General features: G+C 51.9%; 1 protein-coding gene across 6 annotated transcripts in view; it reads left to right on the top strand.

Moving 5' to 3' along the window:
• Window positions 1-26,037, top strand: part of TRAPPC9 (trafficking protein particle complex subunit 9) — a 526,641-nt gene that overhangs the window by 386,000 nt on the left and 114,604 nt on the right. For all 6 annotated transcript variants that reach the window (XM_060127570.1, XM_060127568.1, XM_060127569.1 and 3 more), the window contains one exon: window positions 20,910-21,063. In XM_060127570.1, coding sequence (XP_059983553.1) covers window positions 20,910-21,063 — 154 coding nt within the window. The remainder of the gene's footprint in view (window positions 1-20,909; window positions 21,064-26,037) is intronic.

The raw sequence follows: 26,037 nt of genomic DNA, 5'->3' as shown, positions 1-26,037 counted from the left end.
TGCCTTTGTGCGGGTCTAGACTTTTCCTCACGGTCAGTGGGAGGGGTGGGCTGTCACACAGGGGTACAGAGGGCTCTGCATGACTTTAGTCCCTCTGTCCTACCCCCTGGGGCCCCACAGAACAAAGCTGGCCCCTCATTCTCATCGCGTCACTCAGGTTACCAAAGGCAGTTTTCAGTAATTCATGCAGCCAGGTCTTGTTGAACACCAAAGTTGTAGGTCTGTGAAAGATGGGTAAGAATCCATAGTGAATTCACTCTGTGAGTTCATAGTCGTGTGTGTGTGTGTGTGTGTGTGTGTGTGTGTGTGTGTGTGTGTGTGTGAAGCCACCACGGTCATGAGTGTGGTTAACCACCTATTAAATAGTGGGCACAGTGTTCAGGGCAGGGAGCCTGCACTTCCCGTGAGGCGGAGGCGGGAACAGGCCAGAGTAGCCTTCACAGGGCTGATCCCCGAGGCGGAGTCAAGGCCCAGCAGCCCGAGCGCTGCAGGCCCTGGGGCAGGAGGCACGCGGGTGAGTCGGGACAGCTGAGGCCCGGAGGTGCGCGGGCCCAGGCCTTGGGGGTTCGCGTGCCTCCTAAGGAGTTTGCGTGCTCCGTGCCCGCCTGGTTCTTCTGCTCCCTGTGGCCGGATCAGTGCCAGGGTGGGTGATGTCCATGGTGGGATATGATTCCAGGTAGCCCCGCCCTTGGAGTGCATCCTCAGTGCTCAGCACGTGGCCCGAGGCCTTTTAAACCTCACGACTATACTCTGAGGTTAGCCTCCTTATCCTTATTTTTACAGCCAGAAAATGCTTCAGAAAGCCAGATGACTTCCCGAGATGGCCCAGACTTGGGGCAGAGCAAGGATGCGAGCCCAGGTCTCTGCGTCTCCGCAGCCCTGGCCCCATCCGTCCCCTGCCCTGACTCCGGGGGGTGAGAGGCTGGGCCGCGTACCCCTGTGCCGCGTCTCCCAAGCTGGGCACGCTCGGGACATCTGACCCCTTCCTGTCCCTGTCTGCTTTCCTCATTGACGTTAGGAAGTAGGACATTTAACTTAGAGTCGATGAAATGTGCAATTAGGTGTAGAAGCACCTGTTTACTAACGGCAGCTGACTTAGTGTGATTGGAGCATCTTGTTAATAAAAGGGAGGCATTCAGCTGCCTTCAAATCCGTCAGCTCGGGGTTCCTTCCGGGCGGGTGACGCTGCAGCCGCACGAAAGGCTTGTGGGGTGGCTCTCAGTTCAGCGTCCACTTTCTTCAGCCCCGACTGCGTGCCAGGCCTTGTGCCAGGCGCCAGGACGGCGAGGACAGGCAGGCCGCGTCTCTGTCCTCCGAGCACTGTCAGGTGGGGCGGGAGGTCTTCAGTGTGTGCTTTACCAGGGCGGCTGCTGGAAGCACAGGGGGCTGAGGGGAGGTGGGTCGAGGGTGAGCCGAGCCGGGTGAGAGGCCGGAGGCGCAGAGTGCTGAGTGCAGCGTGGACGCGGCATGGGGACAGTAAGGGCTTCGTGGTGCCGGCGGCAGGAGGGGGCTGGAGACTGGCGGGGCGGGTCACGGAGGCTGGTGCGGCCCCATCCACGCGGGCTCCCTTCGCTGGTGTCGGGCGGCACGTGGAGACTACCGTCTTGGTGAACGGCTCTGGGGCGGTCATGTGAAGAGGTTTATCAGAAGAGCCGGTTGTTGACGTGAGGACCCGTGTAGGTACCTCTGGAATGAAGGCCAAGGCCCCCACTTCCTCCCGCCCCCAGCATCCCGCCGACTTCCTCGCACTCGGGGCCTCCACCTTTGCTCCCTGACTGTGTCCCTCTGGAGCCCGGGGGTGGCTTAGGAGCCTCAGTTTCCCCGTCAGTACAGACGGGAATGACAGGCTACACTCAGGGGCTTCACGGGGGTTAGATGAGAGCTGGGTCTCAGAGTGCTCAGCACAGCAGGCGGCCGCGTCTGCGGTGAGCCCTGAGCGATGATGGGACGGAAAGGCTCGAGCACAGCACCTGGTGCAGGGAAAGGCCTCGTACGTGGTAGGGATTCTCACTGTAAAAACTGACTTCCTCCCTGGCACTTAGGCCTCTTGGAAAGAATTTTGACCTTCTGGAAACGTATTCTAATTTTTATTTTCCAAGGGAATCTCCCTTAATTCTATTTCTGTGCTTATAAGTATATCTGTATGTACACTATTTGCTGATGGTTACACTAATGTTATTTGCACACAGATGGTCACTGGGCAATTTCCAATTTGTAAATCCCTTTGAGAATTCCATACCTTAGAAATTTTCTTCTTCTGATGGTGGTTTTGGTTTGGGTTGGGGCCACTGCACTAGCCTTCACACGGGCTCGTCATCGGTCTCTTCCCCCCTCCAGCCTTCCCCCCCGGCTGCTGCCTTCCTTCTGCTAAACCTCCTTGGCCCCTTTGTCTAAAGAAAGCTCTAGAAGCTCTAGGAAGCCACTTAGCAGGACAGTGAGGTCCCTGGGATTTTGCATCCACTTTTCCTAGGCATCATCACCCTCGTCCCCAGTTCTGTTCTCCGGGCGGCAGGAGCCCTTTAGAACCAGGGCAGTTTGTATACACTGTGATCGAGTTCTGCACACAGGGTGCAGAGGGCAGAGAGGGGAGAGGCTGGGAGTTAGACTGACGTTGCCGTCAGGTGGCCCGCGCAGAAGGGGGCAGGAGGCCTGAACTAGGGCGTGGGGACGGGGCGGGGTCAGTCCACACAGCCTGCTGCCCAGGCCTGGAGGGCAAAGGGAAGGGGGATCGCAGGCCAGGTGTGTGGGGTGATGCGGGAGTGAGATGGGCCTGGAGGGGAGCAGCTGGGAGGTGGTATGCTTCTGGTTTTGGATGTATGGAGCGCTAGGTGCTGGTGGGAATGTATCGTGTAATAACAATGGCAATGAAAGAACTAGGAGTTCTAAAAGGCTTTCTTATTAAGAATACACTGTCCAAATTAATCCACAGATCACCTTTTTTTAGCTAGATCATGTGCTCATTTTACAGATGACAAACTGAGGTCACAGTGTTCAGGACGCTCTCTGGGGGTTACCCTGTCTGCTGGTGAGAGAACAGAGTCCAGCAGAGGTGACTCACCTGCCTTTGGACTCCACCCTGGAGACTGGTTGGCGTCTGCAGGGCGCCTCTGACCCTTTCTGGACACGCTGTGATGGGAGGAGGCTTTGCTCCAAGGACATAGGGCCACGTCCGCCTTCCAGAGCGCCCCACTCCCCTGCCCCCCAGGGCCACACACGGCTCTGAGGTTTCCTCTTCTAGAGGATTCGGACACTGATTGTGATAACATTTATCGCCGGGGTGGTTGTGAGAATTAAGAGACGTGATTGTAGAGAACCCAGCAAGGAACCTGGCTGTGAGCAAGGTCTCGGCGAGGGGACCACCCCCACCAGATGCAGATTCAGTGCCAGATGCCCCGTCCCCTACCTGAGACCCTCCCTTCCTCGATCTCCTAGTTAGGTAGAAGCAGGTATGCGTCCTGTGGAAGGTGGGAAATCTGTATCCCAACGTAGAAATATTTCTGTCCAGAAAGACTGATACAACACGGTAATGTTTTGTAGGTTCAGCTCCACTTAACAGGGGCATTTTTATACAAGGGAACTTTAATTTCTGCGGAGGATAATTGAAGTGTTATTGTCCTTCCGCAAATGCAGGATATTTTCACTTACCTTTGACACTGGCAATGTACCAGGATCCTTGCGCTCCATTCCGATCGTTTGAACTGTCTGATCCGTCTGTAACTGTTCTACCAAAGCTATTTTCGGTTATTGAACTCTGTGGGTTCTTTTGCTTCTGATTAGCTTGATGAGGGAAACTGCCGTGGTCTGTCTTAAACCCAGATGTCAAAAATACTTGCACGTATTTCTCTCACGTCCTTTCTTTAACAGCATCTGCCAGGAAAAAATCTGCCAGCGATGTTCCAGTTTGTTTCCCTCTTTCTCTTCATCTCCCCGGGCCTGGGGTTGAACCTGTGAGCATCCTGGCTCCGCCCCGTGTGTGCCGAGTGGAGTGGGTTTGAACCCCCTCCCCCAAACCGCAGCAGCTCCCTGCCCACCCCCCTTGTGCGACCCCAGGGGATGCAACGAGGAAGGTTGCCTTCTCAGTTTGGAACCCTGGACCCAGGCCCTGGGCTTTGGCTTCCCGGCAGCCTCCCTCCTAGGGCGTCACCTGGACAGGAGGGAGGAGCCAGCGCCTCACCCGTGGATGCTCCTATGTGCACAGGAGGCCTGTGGCTGCCAGGGGCCAGGGCGGCACAGGGCGGAAGCTGCTCCGGGCTGCCATCCCCACCTGGGCTCTGTGGAAGGATGTTTGTGTCCAGGAAGGCCTGGCGCTTGGTGGCCACACCATCACCTGTGCCTTGGTTTCCTCACCTGCTTTGTGAAGACAGTAAGACCTTGCATTTGAAGGAGGGCGTGTGTGCTAACTGCAAATACTCAGTAATCGTTCTCTCCCTCTGTAGTTGCCTTTTCCTCTGCCTCCTTCAGTCTCTCCTCTTTGTACTATTTTTTAAAAATTTTTCCTTTGTTCTTAAAACTAGCCTTTGACACTCCTTGCAGCGTGGGTCCACCTGCCTGGCGGTGTGGCCATCTACTCGGCCATAGCGAACAGGGGATGTGCACGCACCCTGATGAGGCCATGGGAGCCTCCGTGGTCCGCCCCTGCTTACCCCTCTGGCCTCGTCCCTCCCAGGCCCCTCAGAGCAGTCGGACTGGCGTTCCCGGAGCCGAGCCAGCGTTCACGCTCCATCACATCGTGCTCTGCCACTTGTGATGTTCCCGTACCTGGGGTGTTCCCTCCTCACCTCACCCCCGACCCCCAGCCCGAGCAGCTTCAGGGACGGTGGACAGGACGGGTCGTCCCCTTCTACGCCGAGTAGCACCCGAGCATCCCTGTGGCATAGCACTTGTCACAGCTCATCACAAACCTCACAGCCCGTCTGCCCGAGGTCCGTCTCCCACGGGGAGATGGGGACTGCTTCGGGTTCGCCCATGTCCCTGAATGCTAAGCGCGGGGCCTGCGTCGTGCCGACCGCTGAGTAGCGTCGCGCTGGTCCCAGGTGGCTGGTCCCAGGTTCCCTCCTCAGTCTAGCCCGGCCAGCACCCCGCTGAACCCTAATGTTGCTCACAGCACATCCCACCCTGGCACGTTGGCCGGCCAACGTGTGGAGCAAGGTGACTAGGGGACGACAGTGAAGTGTCCCATCAGCTCGTGTCCCTCGGGCGCAGTCACTGACCTGCAGCTGCTGTGCAGGATCCCGACTTCGTCAGGGTGATGGGGTTGCCAGCCGGGACCCGGGCCGGTGCCCTCACCCTTAGGTAGCGGCCGCCCCACGATGCAGCCACGTCTTCTGCAGGGTGATGGGAGTGAAGCAGGCTCCACGATGGGGACGCTGCTGCCTTAGATCTCCCTCCCTGGCCAGCACGTTACTCTGGGAGGACTCAAAGGAGCCGGAGGTGCCCGCCCGTGTGTTAACGCACCCGCTTCTCACTGAAGGATGCATGGCGGCCACGGCCCACCTGCCACGGCAGAGGCTGCTGCTCTGATCTGAGCGCCTCGGTGGCTTTCCCAGCCCACCCGCGTGGAGCACGGCCTTCGGGGAGAAGCGGGGACTCACTCACTCATGCCAGGCAGAGTGGGTCCACCTGCCACTTGAAAGTAGCTCGTTTCCTAATGGTTGGAAGCAGGCGGGGACCAACCCTGATGAGGCACCAGCTGCACCGTGGCCGGACCCTTACCTGGGTTAACTTGCGTGTCCCCCCCGGAAGGGCCCCCGCGCCGGCCCAGGACGGAGGCTCCCGGTGGGCAACTCGCCAAAGACACAGCTGGTGAGAGGCAGGCCTAGGCAGAAGCCAGGTCTTTCAGACTAAAAGAATAGCAGAAAACCGGGAGAGCATCTGATAGCTATTTTGATCTTCGTACAGACTTCCCCAGAGCAGTCATTGAGGAGCGTTGCAGAAAACCCCAAGCTGCCCCTTAGAGACGCAGCAAACCCAGGGAACTGCTGGAATGGTTTCTGGTGCTCACTGGGGAGGGAAGGCCCTGCTTCAGCCAAGCTCGTCCTGTGCTGGGGCCCTGTGAGTCCTGCTGTGGAAGGAGAGGGAGAAAGGAGATGAGGGTAGACGGGCAGGAGCTGGTGGGGTCTCCCCGCCAGCCTGTCCTGTGCTGGGCCTCTGGGAGCAGGGGGGGGAGCTGTGGAGGATGCAGGGCTGAGGACACAGCGAGAGGCTCAGGTGCTTTCGCGTCAGCCTTGGTGTAATATTCTCTGTGATGACAGGACAGTGAAAAGAAGAAATGAAGTACCTAGCATCTACCTGGCGTTTTTTACTTCATAAACGCCATTGTAAATGCTTTCCTGTTTTGATCTCAGTCCACTCTAGAGCTTTTTTTTTACCTCCCCCCCACAAAGTAATAGCTGTAATTTTGATCACCAATTATATGCCAGGTGGTCCAAATTCCCCACAATCCTGACTAACCCCCATGTCAGATACCCAGTTCCCATGTGAGTTCTTAATCATCACAGGTAACTGGGCTGCCAGAGGGACCTTACAGCCCACCTTCCTGGTCACAGCACACACCCCAGAGGACAGGAAACTGTACTGTGCTCCCTGTTCACATGGCCTAACTGCTTTGCACAGCCTCCGGCCACCAAGCTCCTAGGTGACCAAGCGTGGATTTAGAATCCAGGTCTCTGTGGCTGCAAAAAGCCCGTGCTCATTCCTCCACACAGTTCTCCATCCCAGAGGGTGCCCTGAAGTCAGGTGACCCGCCCTGGATCCCACGTCCCATCAGGAGCAGAGTCGCGCTTGAACCCCAGCCCACTGGCCTGCCATCCCGCCCCTTTCCACCGCACTACAGAGGCCCCGGCTGTCCCTGCCTCTGCCAAACCCTGTGGCAGGGATCCAGCAGGCCGGCCAGTCCTGTCGAGATGGCAAGGGCCCCCCCCGCAGGAGGCCTAGCAGAGAGAAGTCAATGAAAAGTGGCCCCAGAAAGCCGGGATCCAGCCCTCACTCTGCTTCCCGCAGTTTCAGGGGCATCAGCTGGCCGCTCAATGACGTTAGGAGTAAATCTCATTTTATTAATTAAGCACTATTTTCTGCGCCGAGAAAGGTACTTAACGGGTCCCAAAACAATTGTTCGTGTACAGAAACGCAAGGTACGGGGTTGTGCTTCCGCAGAAGCGTTGGCTGAGATGGAAGGGGACACTCCGATGCTTCAGAGCCAGCGCCTCTGGACATGAGAAGCATTGCTTTGTTTCTTTTTCTCTAATACAGAATAAACTCGTATCAGTTTTATACAGGCGGTGTCGGCGTTTCGGGGGTGATTCGGGGGCTGCACATGTGGCTGTGGCGGAAGCAGCCCTGGCCCGGAGATGGGTCGGCAGAGCCCTGGCCGCCCTCGGGGAGGAGGAGGGCAGGACGCTGGGGACGATGGGGGCACAGTGACACAGGGGTGCCCCAGCCGGCCTGAAAGGCAGCATGGGAGGCAGGGAGGCTTCGCAGGGAGGCTGGGTCTTGGAGCCGGCGAGGGGAGTTAGCTGCCTGGAGGAAGCGGTGAGGACAGGCGAGGGGCCCCAGGAGGGCAGGTCCTTGGGGGAGGAGGACTGTTTGCCCTCAGCTTGCCCGTCTGTAAGATGGGGCAGTGCCCTGGGGTCCCCGCGTGTGGACGACGGGGGAGCACGTGTATGGGGGAGTGTGACGGGGGATGTCACGTGGGGTCCCTGGTCCTCTTCTCCTGCGGAACCAGCTGGTCCCTCGCCCATGATCACACCACGCGGTCATTCTTCCGAGAAGCTGTCTCGGCAGCAAGAGGCCATGGTCCCCACTCCAGTCCCCACCCTTGGCCTTCGCTGAACTCACAGAGACCCAGGCAGGAGGTCGGTGGGCCCTGGACAGCCTCCAACTCACAGATGAGGAACTGGAGATTCAGACAGGCTGGAACCTCAGAGGCAGACTCGGCGATCAAGAGAGGCTGGGGTCTGTCTGAAGCTGGCATCTCCTCAGCTTTCTCCCCTCCAGGTGGATCCCAGCCTCTGCGTGGTACCAGCTAGAGGGTGGAGCCCTGGCTCCCAGGCCTGTGCTCGTGTCTGAGCTGCACTGACCCTGCCGAGCGCTCTGTCCTTCAGCTGCACCAGCCCTGCGTGTGCCCAGAGCGCGGGGAGCAGGGACACCTCTCCGGACCCACGTCTTCGCCTGCCGCGGGCTTTGGGCCGTCCAGGCCTGGTTAAGAGTCCTCTGCCCCGTTTGCCTTCCCTGTGGCCTTGGGCAGCACGTGTGTGTGATCCCGCCAGGGCTGCCGTGGGGACGGACGTAGGTGGTGGTGGTGAGGCACATGCTGGGCCCCCCGTGGCCACGGGTGCTGCCACTCTTGTGTTTGGTGCGATCCCTGATGGTGCTTTGATTTTTAGAATACAGTTCTCTTCAATTAAAAACAATAATAAGGAAGGTGTTTTTTTTAAAAAACCATAACTGATCTATGAGGCTTAAGGTGAAAATGATCTTCTTGGATGTGATCCAGGTTGTCAGTGTTGATGCCGTTTTCTTGTCTGCCAAAAGTTCTTCTCATTCAGGATGGATGACTCTGGAAGGTTGGCCGCTTCCCTTTCACTTGGATTGTACTTCATTATAAAACAGAGAAGTAGGCTGGCATTCTGCATAGTCAAATAGACTCCCGAAGGATGCGCCACATAAATTTAGAATACCGTCGTATAACTATCAATTATCTCCCAATGAAAGTTCAATTTAATTATATGTGGATAGTCCTTCTAAATCCGACTCCTTGATTTGTATTTAAATGTCATCATTATGACTTCCCTGGCGAGGTTATCAGCTGTTCAAAGGCTGAATCATATGATACGGTATTTTAAAAACCACCGCTTTTTTATAGACTCTTCAAAAATCACAGCACCTTTTTTTAGTGCCAACTCTTGACTATTATTGTCACATTTGGCCATAAAATTAAACGTGAAAATTGGCATTCAATAGCAGTATTAATTCTATTTCACTCCGATGCGGCAAAGATGAAGAGAATTGAATGGTGGTGGGGCTGTACGGTTAGGAGGCTGGGGAATTCGCTAGGGCGCTGGGTCAGCATCAGAACTTCATTCAGGTCCGAATCTCAGCTCTTCCGTGAGCAGCTCAGGTTATTTCCTTAACTTCCCAGCCCCTTAGTCTCCCCACATGTAAGGTGGGATTGATAATCATGACAGTGGCCACTGTCTGTAGGATGCTACGGTGTGCTGGGCACTTGCGGACCGTCTTACTTAATCTGCACAAAATCTTACAAGACGGGGCTTATTAGCCCCAGTTTGGGTGCAGGGTTTTGCACCGTGAGGCAGTGCCACCCTTCCAAGAGGGTTTGTGCTGTGACCGAGCCTTGTGGCGGAGCTGACCTCTGATGGCGTGGTCACTAGCACCGAGTAAGAACGCTGACCCCTCGCCCGCCCTCTAGGTCACTACTGCTGACCGCATTCCGCAGAGGTGCTCAGGGAAGTGGAGGGCCACGGCCAAGGTCATGTTCAAGTCGGGGCAGACCTGGGGGTCCAGCCCAGGTGGTCTGCTCTCAAGCCGGGGCTCCCTGCTCTGTGCCCTCTGCCGCCTCGATGCCCATGGGGTGGACGTGGGCTGCCGTCCGGGGCCTCAGCTCCCTCCCCTCCGGGGGCCGCTGCAGTAGATGGTCTTCCTCCCTCCCTCCCTCCCTCCCCGCCTCCCCTGGGTGGCTCTGGGTTTCCCGTCCTCCTCCTGGGTTTCCCGTCCTCCTCCTGGGTTTCCCGTCCTCCTCTCCACAAGGGGCTCCCAGCAGCTCCGCTTCAGTTCCTCCCTAAGTGGCCCTGACGGCCGTGGGGCCGCCTCCTCTTCGAGCAGCTGCTTTGTGATGGGCTCTGGACCTGCTGCGTCACCAGGGAGCACTGCTGCCCCCAGCCAGGGGGCCCCTTGGCACGTCTGCGGGTGCACCTGGAGCAAGGGTGCCTCTCAGGGCACCAGGCTGTGACTCCCCCTCTGACAGTGCTGGCCCTTGGGACCGGTGTGCGTGTCACGGCGGGCGGAGAGCTCACGTGTAAGGACTCGGCTCTGGGAAACGTTTCCTGGCCTTGCTGCCGGGCCCTTCCTGGAGGAGAGGAAGGAGGTGGGCGGCAGGGCTCAGGACTGTGCCCCAGGCCCACGTAGATAGAGACGTAGAGGTGGCCAGTGCTCCTCTGGGGTTTGCGGGGGGGTAGTCCTCGGGTCCTGGAGTTGCCACCGTGGCTGCAGGATTTTAAGCAGGGTGCCCCTAGGTGAGCCACTCAACTTCTGGTGCCTCGATTTCGTCATCTGTGGGAGAGGAGGGACACTGCCTTTGGGACATCTGCTGGCAGCACGCGACCTGGGGCTGCTGGGGCAGGAGGGCTGTTGTACGTTTGGGGGTGCGCTGGTTCTTGTGGATGGCAGGCCCGCGGTCACCGGGTCTGTGTCCCACGCCGGCTCTGAAAAAAGCACGAGCAAAAACCATTACCTTTTAGGTACACTGCCTAAGCAATGGAGAGCCAGATACAGCAAAAACCAGAGCAGCGCTGAGTCTGAGCGGCCGGCTCTTGACGGGACTGCCAGCTCTGTGACACTGGGCAGGTGGCTTATGCCCACAGAGCGTCATTGCATCTGTAAAAGGAAGCAAATCACACTCATCCTCAGGCCACAGTAGGAAAAAAGATGAATGTGTATTGAAAATACCTAGCCCAGGGCTGGGTATGCGATAAGTGTTCGTTGCATTGCATTTTTTTTCCTCTCCTGTTCTGTGGGCACACCTGGCTACACTTTACTGAAGGGTGGAGATGGGTCATATAGTATGACGCTTATGCAGTCAGAAATTGTTTGAAAGAGCCCCCCCCCCCACCGAAGACGGTCACACAAATATAATCCTGGTGTCCAGTGTCCAGTGTGTGTTCTGACCCTAAGGCTGCTGAGAGCCGGGCCTCTCTCCCTTTTTGCATTCGACCAGAAGAGAGCTGGGTATTAGGATGTGTCCACACCCATCTGACAGGTGACAGTTATTAGTTCTTTTTGAGTTATCAGACGATGAGCTGAATTTGGCCTTTTTAGTGAAACTTACGAAATATTCTGACCTTTTGTTTGAAGAGAGCACTAGTTTGCTCCGGGCTAGCTTGGAAGTAGGAAGCGCTTCTGCCGGGTGGGAAATTAGAAGCACTCTGGCTGCACTCACAGGGGAAGAAAGATAAATGGCTAATAAGCTCCTGAAAAAATGTGCAGCCTCAGGAGTAATTCAGACAGACCTGCAAATTAAAGCATCAGCGAGGCAGCATTTTGCCTCTTACTAGCACAGATTAAAAATTGATCATCGTCAGTATTGGCAAGAGTGCAGACAGAGGCGTGCCCCCCGCACTGCTCGGGGTAGTGTACCTCAGGAAGAAGTCTCTGGGAAGGAACTTGGTCCTCTGCCTCCAAACCTCAAAGGTTTTCACACCCTCAAATCAGTAATTCCGCCTCTAGAATGGAGTCTAACAGACAGTCATAAATGCAGAGAACAAATTTAAGCACAAAGATGGTTGTTACGATTTTTTTCACCAGTAAGTTTTTAAAGAATGGAAAATACCTGAAAGTATGAGAAATAGGGGAATTGTTCAGTAAATTATGATACAGCCATATGATAGAATATTCTGCAGACTAATTTTTTTTAAATTAATTAATTAATTTTATTTATGGCTGTGTTGGGTCTTTGTTTCTGTGCGAGGGCTTTCTCTAGTTGCGGCGAGCGGGGCCCACTCTTCATCGCGGTGCGTGGGCCTCTTACTGTTGCGGCCTCTCTTGTTGCGGAGCACAGGTTCCAGACGCGCAGGCTCAGTAATTGTGGCTCATGGGCCCAGTTGCTCCGTGGCATGTGGGATCTCCCCAGACCAGGGCTCGAACCCCTGTCCCCTGCATTGGCAGGCGGATTCTCAACCACTGTGCCACCAGGGAAGCCCCAGACTAATTTATAATGGTGCGAAATTGCTCATCCTATATTAAGAGAGGAAAGCAAGTCTTAAAATTGTGTGTATATGTATGTGTGGTCACATATATTTAATACTTATATAATGACTTGTATGTATGCTTATATAATGATTTAAACTACATTAAAATACGAGTGCTTAGAAAAAAGACTATAGAATTAATAGATCAACCTTAGAGTATAAGATTGAGTGCTTTTTCTTTCGAGTGCTTTTCTCTATTTTCCAGCTTTTTACAGTGAGCCTATCTACTTGTATAATCCGAAAAGAACAGTAAATGTAATTTGTCGAAAGTGGTCCTTGCTATGAAATGCACTGTTTCTGCGCTTACACAGAAGTGCCTCTGACTCTTCAGTAGCTGACCCTCAAACGTCACGCTCCTGGCCAAATGCTGTGGATTTACCAATGTTTCAGTAGTCCTTCCCAAGCTCTCAAGACCTCTTCCTTGGGTTTAATCTTATGTTTATACACCCTGAATACCAGTTCCTGGTTGTTAAAGAAGAAGCTCCAAAGGCCAATTAGAGCGTGCTGAGGCTCAGCGGAATATTTTGGCCACAGCACAGACTGTGAAATAAAAGAAAATGCCTACTTTTATGCGTTGAGTGACAGTCATCTTCAGGGCCTGACACGAAGGAGCCCCCCTTTCTCCCCCCCTTTCTTTATCCATCCATGTAACACATTTTTGTGGAGTACCTGCTGTATGCCTGATTTCATGCCAAGAGGTAGGATTTCCAGCATCAGTAAGACACAGCCCCTGGCTATGCGCCTGTCAGGGGCATGGGAGTGGGAGTTGGAGGCCAGCTGCAGGTGGTTAGCTAGAGCCCTCCTGCCTTCTAGAGACCAGGGGCTGTAGCACCTGGGGACTCAGTTGAACGTGGATACAGGTGTGCGGGCTGGGCAACAGTGGCGGTGGGCGGGAGATAAACGTTGGCCTGGGGTGTTAGGGAAGGATCTTTTTATTTTTTTTAGTTGGAGCATAATTGCTTTACAATGGTGTGTTAGTTTCTGCTTTATAACAAAGTGCATCAGTTATACATATACATGTGTTCACATATCTCTTCCCTCTTGCGTCTCCCTCCCTCCCACCCTCCCTATCCCACCCCTCTAGGTGGTCACAAAGCACCGAGCTGATCTCCCTGTGCTATGCGGCTGCTTCCCACTAGCGATCTATTTTACGTTTGGTAGTGTATATATGTCCATGCCACTCTCTCACTTTGTCACAGCTTACCCTTCCCGCTCCCCATATCGTCAAGTCCATTCTCTAGTAGGTCTGTGTCTTTATTCCTGTCTTACCCTTAGGTTCTTCATGACATTTGTTTTTCTTAAATTCCATATATATATGTATTAGCATACGGTAGTTGTCTTTCTCTTTCTGACTTACTTCACTATGTATGACAGACTCTAGGTCCATCCACCTCATTACAAATAGCTCAATTTCATTTCTTTTTATGGCTGAGTAATATTCCATTGTATATATGTGCCACATCTTCTTTATCCATTCATCCGATGATGGACACTTAGGTTGTTTCCATCCCCTGGCTATTGTAAATAGAGCTGCAATAAACATTTTGGTACATGACTCTTTTTGAATTATGGTTTTATCAGGGTATATGTCCAGTAGTGGGATTGCTGGGTCACATGGTAGTTCTATTTGTAGCTTTTTAAGGAACCTCCATACTGTTCGCCATAGTGGCTGTACCAATTCACATTCCCACCAGCAGTGCAAGAGTGTTCCCTTTTCTCCACACCCTCTCCAGCATTTATTATTTCTAGATTTTTTGATGATGGCCATTCTGACTGGTGTGAGGTGATATCTCATTGTAGTTTTGATTTGCATTTCTCTAATGATTAATGATGTTGAGCATTCTTTCATGTGTTTGTTGGCAGTCTGTATATCTTCTTTGGAGAAATGTCTATTTAGGTCTTCTGCCCATTTTTGGATTGGGTTGTTTGTTTTTTTGTTATTGAGCTGCATGAGCTGCTTGTAAATTTTAGAGATGAATCCTTTGTCAGTTGCTTCATTTGCAAATATTTTCTCCCATTCTGAGGGTTGTCTTTTGGTCTTGTTTATGGTTTCCTTTGCTGTGCAAAAGCTTTGAAGTTTCATTAGGTCCCATTTGTTTATTTTTGTTTTTATTTCCATTTCTCTAGGAGGTGGGTCAAAAAGGATCTTGCTGTGATTTATGTCATAGAGTGTTCTGCCTATGTTTTCCTCTAAGAGTTTGATAGTTTCTGGCCTTACATTTAGGTCTTTAATCCCTTTTGAGCTTATTTTTGTGTATGGTGTTAGAGAGTGATCTAATCTCATACTTTTACATGTACCTGTCCAGTTTTCCCAGCACCACTTATTGAAGTGTCCTTTCTCCACTGTACATTCCTGCCTCCTTTATCAAACATAAGGTGACCATATGTGCGTGGGTTTATCTCTGGGCTTTCTATCCTGTTCCATTGCTCTATGTTTCTGTTTTTGTGCCAGTACCATACTGTCTTGGTTACTGTAGCTTTGCAGTATAGCCTGAAGTCAGGGAGCCTGATTCCTCCAGCTCCGTTTTTCGTTCTCATGATTGCTTTGGCTACTCGGGGTCTTTTGTGTTTCCAGACAAATTGTGAAATTTTTTGTTCTAGTTCTGTGAAAAATGCCAGTGGTAGTTTGATAGGGATTGCATTGAATCTGTAGATTGCTTTGGGTAGTAGAGTCATTTTCACAATGTTGATTCTTCCAATCCAAGAACATGGTATATCTCTCCATCTATTTGTATCATCTTTAATTTCTTTCATCAGTGTCTTATAGTTTTCTGCATACAGGTCTTTTGTCTTTTTAGGTAGGTTTATTCCTAGATATTTTATTCTTTTTGTTGCAATGGTAAATGGTAGTGTTTTCTTGATTTCACTTTCAGATTTTTCATCATTAGTGTATAGGAATGCCAGAGATTTCTGTGCATTAATTTTGTATCCTGCTGCTTTACCAAATTCATTGATTAGCTCTAGTAGATTTCTGGTAGCATCTTTAGGATTCTCTATGTATAGTATCATGTCATCTGCAAACAGTGACAGCTTTACTTCTTCTTTTCTGATTTGGATTCCTTTTATTTCCTTTTCTTCTCTGATTGCTGTGGCTAAAACTTCCAGAACTATGTTGAATGTTAGTGGTGAGAGTGGGCAACCTTGTCTTGTTCCTGATCTTAGTGGAAATGGTTTCAGTTTTTCACCATTGAGGATGATGTTGGCTGTGGGTTTGTCATATATGGCCTTTATTATGTTGAGGAAAGTTCCCTCTGTGCCTGCTTTCTGCAGGGTTTTTATCATAAATGGGTGTTGAACTTTGTCGAAAGCTTTCTCTGCATCTATTGAGATGACCATATGGTTTTTCTCCTTCAATTTGTTAATATGGTGTATCACGTTGATTTATTTGCGTATATTGAAGAATCCTTGCGTTCCTGGAATAAACCCCATTTGATCATGGTGTATGGTCCTTTTAATGTGCTGTTGGATTCTGTTTGCTAGTATTTTGTTGAGGATTTTTGCATCTATGTTCATCAGTGATATTGGCCTGTAGTTTTCTTTCTTTGTGACATCCTTGTCTGGTTTTGGTATCAGGGTGATGGGTGGCCTCGTAGAGTGAGTTTGGGAGTGTTCCTCCCTCTGCTATATTTTGGAAGAGTTTGAGAAGGATAGGTGTTAGCTCTTCTCTAAATGTTTGATAGAATTCGCCTGTGAAGCCCTCTGGTCCTGGGCTTTTGTTTGTTGGAAGATTTTTAATCACAGTTTCAATTTCAGTGCTTGTGATTGGTCTGTTCATATTTTCTATTTCTTCCTGATTCAGTCTTGGCAGGTTATGCATTTCTAAGAATTTGTCCATTTCTTCCACGTTGTCCATTTTATTGGCATAGAGTTGCTTGTAGTAATCTCTCATGATCTTTTGTATTTCTGCAGTGTCAGTCGTTACTTCTCCTTTTTCATTTCCAATTCTATTGATTTGAGTCTTCTCCCTTTTTTTTCTTGATGAGTCTGGCTAATGGTTTATCAATTTTGTTTATCTCCTCAGAGAACCAGCTTTTAGTTTTATTGATCTTTGCTATCGTTTCCTTCATTTCTTTTTCATTTATTTCTGATCTGATCTTTATGATTTCTTTCCTTCTGCTAACTTTGGGGGTTTTTTGTTCTTCTTTCTCTAATTGCTTTAGGTGCAAGTTTAGGTTGTTTATTTGAGATGTTTCCTGTTTCTTAAGGTTGGATTGTATTGCTATAAACTTCCCTCTTAGAACTGCTTTTGCTGCATCCCATAGGTTTTGGGTTGTCATGTCTCCATTGTCATTTGTTTCTAGGTATTTTTTTATTTCCTCTTTGATTTCTTCAGTGATCACTTTGTTATTAAGTAGTGTATTGTTTAGCCTCCATGTGTTTGTATTTTTTACAGATCTTTTCCTGTAATTGATATCTAGTTTCATAGCGTTGTGGTCAGAAAAGATACTTGATACCATTTCAATTTTCTTAAATTTACCAAGGCTTGATTTGTGACCCAAGATATGATCTATCCTGGAGAATGTTCCATGAGCACTTGAGGAAAATGTGTATTCTGTTATTTTTGGATGGAATGTCCTATAAATATCAATTAAGTCCATTTTGTTTAATGTATCATTTACAGCTTGTGTTTCCTTATTTATTTTCATTTTGGATGATCTGTCCATTGGTGAAAGTGTTAAAGTCCTCTACTATGAATGTTTTACAGTCGATTTCCCCTTTTATGGCTGTTAGTATTTGCCTTATGTATTGAGGTGCTCCTGTGGTGGGTGCATAAATATTTACAATTGTTTTATCTTCTTCTTGGATCGATCCCTTGATGATTATGTAGTGTCCTTCTTTTCTCTTCAAATAGTCTTTATTTTAATGTCTATTTTGTATGATATGAGAATTGCTACTCCAGCTTTCTTTTGGTTTCGATTTTCATGGAATATCTTTTTCCATCCCCTCACTTTCAGTCTGTATGTATCTCTAGGTCTGAAGTGGGTCTCTTGTAGACAGCATATATATGGGTCTTTTTTTGTATCCATTCAGCCAGTCTGTGTCTTTTGGTGGGAGTATTTAATCCATTTACATTTAAGGTAATTATCTGTATGTAGGTTCCTATTCTCATTTTCTTAATTGTTTTGGGTTTGTTATTGTAGGTCTTTTCCTTCTCTTGTGTTTCTTGCCTAGAGAAGATCCTTTAGCATTTGTGGTAAAGCTGGTTTGGTGGTGCTGAACTTTCTCAGCTTTTGCTTGTCTGTAAGGGTTTTAATTTCTCCATCAAATCTGAATGAGATCCTTGCTGGGTAGAGTAGTCTTGGCTGCAGGTTCTTCTCCTTCATCACTTTCAGTATGTCCTGCCACTCCCTTCTGGCTTGTAGGGTTTCTGCTGAGAGATCAGCTGTTAACCTTATGGGGATTCCCTTGTGTGTTATTTGTTGTTTTTCCCTTGCTGCTTTTAATATGTTTTCTTTGTATTTAATTTTTGACAGTTTGATTAATATGAGTCTTGATGTGTTTCTCCTTGGATTTATCCTGTATGGGACTCTCTGTGCTTCCTGGACTTGATTAACTATTTATTTTCCCATATTAGGGAAGTTTTCAACTATAATCTCTTCAAATATTTTCTCAGTGTCTTTCTTTTTCTCTTCTGGAACCCCTATAATTCGAATGTTGGTGTGTTTGATGTTGTCCCAGAGGTCTCTGAGACTGTCCTCCATTCTTTTCATTCCTTTTTCTTTATTCTGCTCTGCAGTAGTTATTTCCACTATTTTATCCTCCAGGTCACTTATCCATTCTTCTGCCTCAGTTATTCTGCTATTGATCCCTTTTAGAGTATTTTTAATTTCATTTATTGTGTTGTTCATCGTTGCTTGTTTCATCTTTAGTTCTTCTAGGTCCTTGTTAAATGTTTCTTGCATTTTGTCTATTCTATTTCCAAGATTTTGGATCATCTTTCCTATCATTATTCTGAATTCTTTGTCAGGTAGACTGCCTATTTCCTCTTCATTTGTTAGGTCTGGTGGGTTTTTATCTTGCTCCTTCATCTGCTGTGTGTTTTTCTGTCTTCTCATTTTGCTTATCTTACTGTGTTTGGGGGTCTCCTTTTTGCAGGCTGCAGGTTTGTAGTTCCCATTGTTTTTGCTGTCTGTCCCCAGTGGCTAAGGTTGGTTCAGTGGGTTGTGTAGGCTTCCTGGTGGAGGGGACTAGTTCCTGTGTTCTGGTGGATGAGGCTGGATCTGGTGTTTCTGGTGGGCAGGTCCACGTCTGGTGATGTGCTTTGGCGTGTCTGTGGACTTATTATGATTTTAGGCAGCCTCTCTGCTAATGGGTGGGGTTGTGTTCCTGTCTTGCTAGTTGTTTGGCATAGGGTGTTCAGCACTGTAGCTTGCTGGTCGTTGAGTGAAGCTGGGTGCTGGTGTTGAGAGGGAGATCTGTGGGAGATTTTCGCCGTTTGATATTACCTGGAGCTGGGAGGGAAAGAGAGAGAGAGAGAAAGGGAAGGAAGGAAGGGAAGGAAGGAAGGGAGGAAGGAAGAAGATAAAAGAAAATAAAGTTATTAAAATAAAAAAATAATTATTAAGAAAAAGATGTTTTAAAAAGTAAAAAAAAAAAAACAACGGACGGATAGAACCCTAGGACAAATGGTGAAAGCAAAGCTATACAGACAAAATGTCACACAGAAGCATACACATACACACTCACAAAAAGAGGAAAAGGGGAAAAATAATAAAGCTTGCTCTCAAAGTCCACCTCCTCAATTTGGGATGATTCGTTGTCTATTCAGGTATTCCACAGATGAAGGGTACATCAGGTTGATTGTGGGGATTAATCTGCTGCTCCTGAGGCTGCTGGGAGAGATTTCCCTTTCTCTTCTTTGTTCTCACAGCTCCCGGGGCTCAGCTTTGGATTTGGCCCCGCCTCTGCATGTGGGTCGCTGGAGGGCGTCTGTTCTTCGCTCAGACAGGACGGGGTTAAAGGAGCCGCTGATTCGCGGGCTCTGGCTCACTCAGGTGCCGGGGGGTGGGGGGGAGGGAGGGGCACGGAGTGCGGGGCGTGCTTGCGGCGGCAGAGGCCGGCGTGACGTTGCACCAGCCTGAGGCGCGCCGTGCGTTCTCCCGGGGAAGTTGTCCCTGGTTCCCGGGACCCTGGCGGTGGCGGGCTGCACAGGCTCCCCAGAAGGGAGGTGTGGAGAGTGACCTGTGCTCGCACACAGGCTTCTTGGTGGCGGCAGCAGCAGCCCTAGTGTCCCATGCCTGTCTCTGGGGTGTGCGCTTTTAGCCGCGGCTCACGCCCGTCTCTGGAGCTCCTTTAAGCAGCGCTCTCAATCCCCTCTCCTCGTGCACCAGGAAACAAAGAGGGAAGAAAAAGTCTCTTGCCTCTTCGGCAGGTCCAGACTTCTTCCCGGACTCCCTCTCGGCTAGCTGTGGCGCACTAGCCCCCTGCAGGCTGTGTTCACGCCGCCAACCCCAGTCCTCTCCCGGCACTCCAGCGGAAGCCCGAGCCTCAGCTCCCAGCCCCGCCTGCCCCGGCGGGGGAGCAGACAAGCCTCTCGGGCTGGTGAGTGCAGGTCGGCCCTGATCCTCTGTGCGGGAATCTCTCTGCTTTGCCCTCCTCACCCCTGTTGCTGCGCTCTCCTCCGCGGCTCCGAAGCTTCCCCCTCCGCCACCTGCAGTCTCCGCCCGCGAAGGGGCTTCTAGTGTGTGGAAACCTTTCCTCCTTCACGGCTCCCTCCCACTGGTGCAGGGCCCGTCCCTATCCTTTTGTCTCTGTTTATTCTTTTTTCTTTTTCCCTACCCAGGTACGTGGGGAGTTTCTTGCCTTTTGGGAGGTCTGAGGTCTTCTGCCAGCGTTCAGTAGGTGTTCTGTAGGAGTTGTTCCACGTGTAGATGTATTTCTGATGTATCTGTGGGGAGGAAGGTGATCGCGTCTTACTGTTCCGTCGTCTTCCCCTAGATCCAGGGAAGGATCTTAATTCACTCATTCATTTCTTCTCTGAACCGGTTACTCCAGTGTGCCCGGCAGGCTTTTTTCCAGGCCTGGGAAACACTGGTAAACAAGACAAGAGGATCTCTGCCCTCAAGGAGCTGAATTTTGGTAGGATTGATAGACAGTTAACAAATCCAGAAGTAAATATTTACAGCTCATGGTAAATGCTATTGCAGAAATAGGTTGAATGCCGCAGTGGAGAATGGGGTGAGGGGAGGGATGAGATGGAAAGCTGCTGTGGAGAGGTGGGCTGGGAAGGCCTTTCTTAAGCTCAAATCTAAAGGATGAAAGCCTCCAGCTGTGCCAAGGGTCAGGAGAAGAACATTCCCATGTGGGGAGCTGTGGGCACAAAGACTAAGGGAGGAAGAGCCTGGTGTGTTCTGGAAACTGCCAGAAGGTTGCGAGTGCGGGACACAGCAGCAGTGTGGGAGGCTCTGTAGAGGATGTTGTACTTGCGCCGAGACCTGAAGGGAGGGTGGGGTCCTGGGCTCAGGGGCTGGAAGTGGGCAGGTGGGGAGCTGTGCGACTGGCGGAGCACTCGGCGTGTGTGAGCAAGTCCATCTGGCCAAGGGTGAAGTGCAGCGCGGCAGGCAGGGCTCTGATGACGAGGCTGCAGTTCCCCCTGGCTTTTGGGGGCCCAGGGGTAAGTGGTTACCAGGTCGCCCCTCTGTGATTTTTCCCTTGCTTCCTCTCTGCCTTACCCTATTCCAGAATTCAGATTTCCTTCTGGGGTTGGACATTCTGACTGTGTCTTCCGTGCTAAACGGTGTTGAGCCAGCTCTGAAGCTGGTACTACCCTGGGAGTCAATTATTTCATTTTCTTGGAGTGAATCGGTTATGAATTACTAACGATAATGATTCATTATCCTGTCTCATGCTGGCATGGGCTGCTTTTCCAGCAGCCCACAGAAGAAATTGCCCTCCTGATTAATTCTCTGCTCTGTTTCGCCCTTCTCTTAGAATGGCTATTCAAGTGGACAAGTTCAACTTTGAGAGTTTCCCAGAATCCCCTGGGGAGAAGGGGCAGTTTGCAAATTCCAAGGAGCTGGAGGAGGAGAGGCAGGAAGCCCGAGGCCTGGAGATCAACAGCAAGCTGGACATCCACTGGACCATCATATCCTTTTCCCGGTGCCCACCCTGACCTGCGGATCCCTGAGGAGGACCCCAGAGGGGTCAGCTGTTGAGCGCTAGCCACAGATAACTCACAAACGGCATGGCAGGGAGATACGGACCAAAGAGTGGGCATTTTCTCACCCTTCCACCACGCCCAGGGCCCCACGAGTGAAGTACAGGTTCAGGATGAGGAAAGGCCTCCTTGGGGCCGGAGCTGCTCTCACTTGGATCACGTGTTTCCTGTCAGCGTTGAGATCTATGTTAGTGACCGGTTCTAACGGCCACCTATCAACGCTGGGCTTGGGGTCGGGAGGTTCCACATACTGACAGCTGAACACAGGATATGATTGTTGGGGAAACTGAAATCAGGCTGTACAGCTCAGCAAGGCACGCAGATGCCATTTTGCAAAGCCTGGGGTGGGGGCGTTAGGAGGACTGCACAAAAAAGATGGTTTCATGAAATGAGTGGCCCTGCCTTGAGTTTCCGATCAGTGCCTGGCTCGTGGTAGATGCTCGGCTGGGTGAGTGGGGCTCTGGAGAAAACTCAGGTTCACTTATCTATTGACGTGTTTTTTCCAGCAGTCTTTACTCGGTGCCTGCCTTGGGTTGGGTATGCGGCAAGTGGCCTGAGGGACTGCAGTGCGCAGGCGGGGCTTCATGGGGTTGCCCGGTCCCAAAGAGCGTGTGCGTCATCTGAGGATTAAACGGACGGCTGGGGAGCAGGGACAGAGCGTTATGCCAACTGCTGTGAGGTTCAGAGGATGAAGCTGCCGGCGGTAGGGCAGTCAGGGGCGGCTTCACAGAGGGGGTGTCGCCACGGTGGGCTTTTTAAGGGTGAGTAGAAGTTTATCAAGGGGACAGGGGTGGGAGATGCCCCACAGTTCGCACGGTGCGAGAGGATGGCTCGCTCAGGGTGCCTCCCAGGAAGAGGCAACTCTGATGGGAATGTCTGTTGATTACCTTGTTCACACACTGGTTCTGCGGAAGTGGGATAGTCACAGGCTGTTGTGTGGGCTCGTCGCCCTGGATTCTGGAAGCAACCTTAGGCTGCAGGAGGCACAGCTTCCAGGACCGAGGCAAGTTCCTTTGCACCAGCTAACGTGAATCTGGGCTTGGTAGACAAGACCCCTGTCTCCGAGGGGCTTGTGACAGATAAAGCGCTGTAGATGGAAGGCTTTGAGAACCAGACGCCAGAGACTAGAGCGCTCAGGGGCTCACGGAGGGAACCTGGCATGCATGGTGGAGCTAGGCGTTTGTCTTCTGTACAGAGAGAAGTGAAAAGGTGGGGGGCCGCGGGAGGTGCCCTTCCCTCGGTGACCCCACTTCTCAGCAGAGTCAGGGTATAGTCAGCCGGCGCTGCTTGAGTGAGCAGAGTGTCGTAGCACGGAGGAAGGTGGCACCCACGCCGCGCCCCAGGCTCGCTGCATCCGTCACCTCTGTCAACTGTTCACACCTCTCTGGTCGGCGCCTCTCACGGTCCGCTGGGGAAACGGGATCTCGGCAGGGTGAGCTGACTAACCCTGAGTCCAGCCAGGAAGTGGTGCGGCCAAGGACGCACCCAGGGGGGGTGGCCGGCGGCAAAGCGCTTCCCCGCCAGGCCAGGTCCCCATGGGGAGCGTGGTGAAGGTGCTCATATCCTGGGGTGGGGAGGGGGCGGGGGGCGGGCGGTCGTAAAAGGAGGCCATTAGCGCTCAGTCCTGGCGTCTACGTCCTGGCACGAGCCAGGAGGGTCCTTTCTGGGCCTTGGGTTGCGGAGGCTCCGCACCTCCTGCGTGGAGCCACGCTGGGTCCTGGAGCCTTGGCTTCGTGCAGGGGCTCGTGCAGAGCCAGGCAGGCCTGGCTGGCACCCGTGGAGGAGGGGCACTGTGCTCGGGCACCCGGTGGGAAGGGTTCATCCTTCTGCGGGGTCTCATTCTGGGACTGGGGGGGCCCTGCCTCCCCAAGTTTCACGGAGACTGGGCCTCACTGGGAGCCAGGGCGCACGGCAGCACCTGCGAGTGTCATTTCCTGGGTGCTGCCCCCAGGGGTCCCACATGGTCCTCGGCACCGCTCAACAGCTCCCAGGGCGTTTCTCACCACGTCTTACTGATGCAGCTGCCTCTGAGTTCCTGCAGAGGAACGGGGAGGAGCCAGCACTGAAGCCCCCGGCCTGCTTGAGCCCACAGTCCTTGCCTTCTAACGGGGTTATATTGACCATCAAAACTCTGAACGTGCTTTGTAAACTATTGAAAACGTACTAAAATGTCTTTGGGTTTCTCTCGTTTTAGCCTTGATTCTTTCAAGAAGCTGACTTCCCTGTTTTGGGTTCGATTAATAATTCATGCTGCAAATCCTTATTGAATGCCTACCATGTGCCAGACACACCTGTCTCCTAGTTTAGGGATTGGAAGACTGTCCCCAGAGGCGAATTTGAGTGAAGAGAATTAGCATTAAGGACATCCCCTCTCTCCCCACTTCCCCTCCTACCTGGTAATGACATCTGGCATGGGATGGATAGCAGACTTTTGCTATTGTAAATCTAAATTCAAGCAGATGGAAAGACCAAAGATTGAATTGGCTAATTATTTCATTATGCATTTTAATATTTTCTCAATATTTAGACTTCATAAAAAATTTGAGCCTAGTTTGACACCCACCGTAGTAATAAAAATGGCCCGTATGTGGCACGTAAGGCTGGACAGACGTGTTTTAAAGGAAACTGTGGCTCTTGCGGTAGGTGTGTGCACACCTGTCTGGGTCATATCTGCAACATCCAGATACGTGGCAGGGACACCGGGAGCTCCAGACCTACTCTGCACCTGGCTAACAGCCTGTACGTATGCTGTTTCCGTGTGCTGAGCCCTGGAGACGCCCCCAGTCTGCGGGAGGGGCAGACGCAGAGACGGACACTCACGGTGCAGCCCGGGAGGGCTGAGACAGCTTTCCTGCGGTAAGGACCGGCAGGGCTGGAGTATTCTAAGCACATTCCTGACACACACTGGGGACCTGAGTCGTCCCCTGTGACTGGTTGTACAGAATGCAGTCTGGGGCAGCAGCGGCCAGGCGTCTCTCAGGCTGTGCGGAGCAGTCGGGCTGCCCTGCCTGCCTCCTTGCCCCCTTCCCTCCTCCCCTCCCTTCCTGAAGACGAGGGGCCTCCTCCTTCAGGTCCTGCCCGCAGCAGCCTGTGAGCATCGACCTCCAGGGCTCTCCAGCAGAGCCCAGCCTCCCTGCAGGCCGTGAAGATCTGTCCCTCCCAGTACAACCCAGCCGAGCTTTCAGGTCCCTCCTCTCGTCTGACCTCCCCCGCCACTCTGTGAAAGATGCAGGGCAGACTTTATTTTTATTTTTACTTTTTAATTTATATTTCATTTTAGTGTAGTTGATTCACAATGTTGTGTTAATTTCTGCTGTACAGCAAAGTGACTCAGTTATACACGTATATTCATTCTTTTGTATATTCTTTTCCACTATGGTTTACCCCAGGATATTGAGTATAGCTCCCTGTGCTGCACAGTAGGACCTTGTCGTCTGTCCATTCTGTATGTAACAGTTTGCATCTAGTAACCCCACACTCCCAGTCCGTCCCTCCCCCGCCTTGTAAGCCCTCCCCCCCCTTATAATAAAGGGCGGGCTTTATTATAAGGAGCCTGGTAACTGGCCGAGAGCCAACACAGTCCACGGGTCCCCGCAGGCTGCCTGGTGGGTCAGGAGACCCACCTCTGCAGGGACAGGGTGACCTCATGTGGGGGAGGTGGGGGAGGGCACCTGGCCATCCAGGGGCAGTGAGCACCAGGGGCCTAGTGGTGTTTTCAGCCCTGGCGCTCACTGGTTCTGAGGTGGGGTTTACACGCTGGCCCCGCCAAATGAGCTCATGAACTGAATACTGCTTGTTTCCCTTAGATTTACGATACCTGTCTCTTTTCTGTTTATCACTTCCATCATCATCACTGCTGTGAAAACCGCCGCTTGCACGGCTCCTGTGTGTCAGTTACTTAGTGTGTTGTCTGCGGGGCTGGGGAAGGGATGCCGGGCAGCGGAGCTGGACGTGGGACCGGCAGGCGCTCTGCCCCCGCCTCACCCCTCCCCGCCAGCCGCTGGGTCTCAGCCTAACCCCTCTGTTTCCCGTCCCTCCCAGTGTAGTGGGGGGAGGTGACGGTACCACGAGGAGCCCCGTCGCGTGGCGCCTGCAGGACCAGCGCCCTCCCCGCCATCAGGCTTGCCCCCGTCACACCTGGGGCTCTCCTGTCCTTGCGCTTCGATCCTTATTCCGCCCAGGACGAAGGACTCCTCACAGAGACCTGTCCTGAAGCCCGCCCTCCTCCCTTGCCTGTCCCTTGTGCCACCTCAGCCTGGTGACTTTGAAAGGGAATGTCTTCCTGAGTGCGTCCATCTCGCGGGAGGAGCTTGCCTGGGGGTGATGTCGGTGGGGCTCCTGGGGGCGGGCGGGGCGGCCTGCACAGAGAGGCCTGTCCGCGCTTTCCGGATAAACACGCCCTTGCTTTCCGTTCTTCTTCTTTGAACCTTCTTCTTCCCTCCAGCTGCCACTGTTGGACCATTGTTACTGAAATTGGGAAACCTTAATACAGCCAACTCTCCCGGAACTCTGTCAGTAGCAGGTAGTAGCCCCCGCATGTGACCCAGTGACCGTCTGCATTTGCCTTTGGGCTGGGACCAAAGATGCTGCATCGTTGGGGGCCGGAGCCCTGGCTCCGAAGGCCTGGCTCTGCTGTCTCCTGCGTCCAGCAGGGAGGTGGTGACCTGTCAGGCCCGTGTCTCCATCCGTTCAGCACCATGACGACCCCTGGTCCGGGTTGCCGGTTGCCGCTAGGGTCAGTTCTAACAGTTGTATCTGCCCTTCTGATCCCGTACCAGGTGCCAGACGGGATATTAGCACTTTCCCTCAAACCTACAAAACAGGTAATACCTACCCCTTTTTAAGAAGTAAATAAGTTGTTATAAAGCAGAAATTAACACACCATTGTAAAGCAATTATACC

The sequence above is a fragment of the Lagenorhynchus albirostris genome, chromosome 17 (assembly GCF_949774975.1).
Source record: "Lagenorhynchus albirostris chromosome 17, mLagAlb1.1, whole genome shotgun sequence".
In the NCBI taxonomy this organism is placed as follows: Eukaryota; Metazoa; Chordata; class Mammalia; order Artiodactyla; family Delphinidae; genus Lagenorhynchus; species Lagenorhynchus albirostris.
Note: the sequence above shows the minus strand (reverse complement) of the source record. Positions and strands in the feature narration are given on the sequence as shown.